Source organism: Rhincodon typus, chromosome 7 (genome assembly GCF_021869965.1).
Source record: "Rhincodon typus isolate 14 chromosome 7, sRhiTyp1.1, whole genome shotgun sequence".
Taxonomy (NCBI): domain Eukaryota; kingdom Metazoa; phylum Chordata; class Chondrichthyes; order Orectolobiformes; family Rhincodontidae; genus Rhincodon; species Rhincodon typus.
Window position 1 is genome coordinate 96,200,389 of NC_063338.1, and position 951 is coordinate 96,201,339.

The 951-nt window shown below is 50.1% G+C and overlaps 1 protein-coding gene across 2 annotated transcripts in view; it reads right to left on the reverse strand.

Moving 5' to 3' along the window:
• The window catches only part of ercc3 (excision repair cross-complementation group 3), a 25,429-nt gene that overhangs the window by 449 nt on the left and 24,029 nt on the right, over positions 1 to 951 (reverse strand). The window contains exon 13 of one of the 2 annotated variants that reach the window (XM_048598528.1): positions 742 to 891. In XM_048598528.1, coding sequence (XP_048454485.1) covers positions 742 to 891 — 150 coding nt within the window. Of the gene's footprint in view, positions 1 to 741; positions 892 to 951 lie in introns of those variants that run through there. The other variant, XM_048598529.1, reaches the window with a different exon arrangement.

Here is a 951-nt window from a genome sequence, read left to right on the forward strand (position 1 = left end):
CGGAGGGTCAGCGCTGAGCGAGTGCTGTGCTCTGTCAGTATTGACCTACAGACAGTGCAGCATGTGCCTCTGGCTGATCATACTGACCCTGTGTACTGGGGGAATGTCACACTGTGAGGATTGGTTCCATTTTTTTTCCACACAGAATTTCAATGCATGGTGTAGCGAGCTTAGTCAATCAGGTTTGATCCTGTGCATGATCCTGGAGATGAAGGATTTGTCATACGAGGAGCGGCTGAGGACTCTGGGTCTGTACACAATGGAGTTTAGAAGGATGAAGGGTGCTCTCATTGAAACTAATAGGAGAGACTACGACCTGAAATCACAGCCTCAGAGTGAAGGGACAACCCGTTAGAACTGAGATGAGGCGGAATTTCTTCAGCCTGACGGGGGTGAATCTGTGGAGCTCATTGTCGCACGAGGCTGTGGAGGCCAAATCATTAAGACAGATGGATAGGTTCTTGATTGGTAACGGGATCAAGGGTTATGGGGAGAAGGAAGGAGATTGGGGGCGAGAAACACAGCAGCTACAATCAAATTGTGGAACAGACTCAATGGGATGAATGGCCTGATTCTGCTCCTATATCTTATGGTTTCCATAATACTTCGCTTACTTTTGCCCTCTTCTCCTGCAATGGCACACAATTGCTCTTTGCAACACGTGGCTTTGATTCAGTTTCCGACCTCCCCCCGGCCCTGCCTGCCCCAACTCTGCAGCTCAACTATCCAACTGGAACATACCTGCCCCTTTGACCCAAAGTCTCCGAGCACAACCTCCTCCTCCGCATCGAGGTCCGAGGCTGCTAGAACTTTCTGTAAAAGCTGCTGCTGTTCATCCTTGGTAGCAAAGGCCAGATCCTCCTCATCCATTCCTGCTAGTTTTGTAATCACCTGGACAAAGAAAGAGAGACAGAGGGAGGGAGAGACAGAGGGAGGGAGAGACAGAGGGAG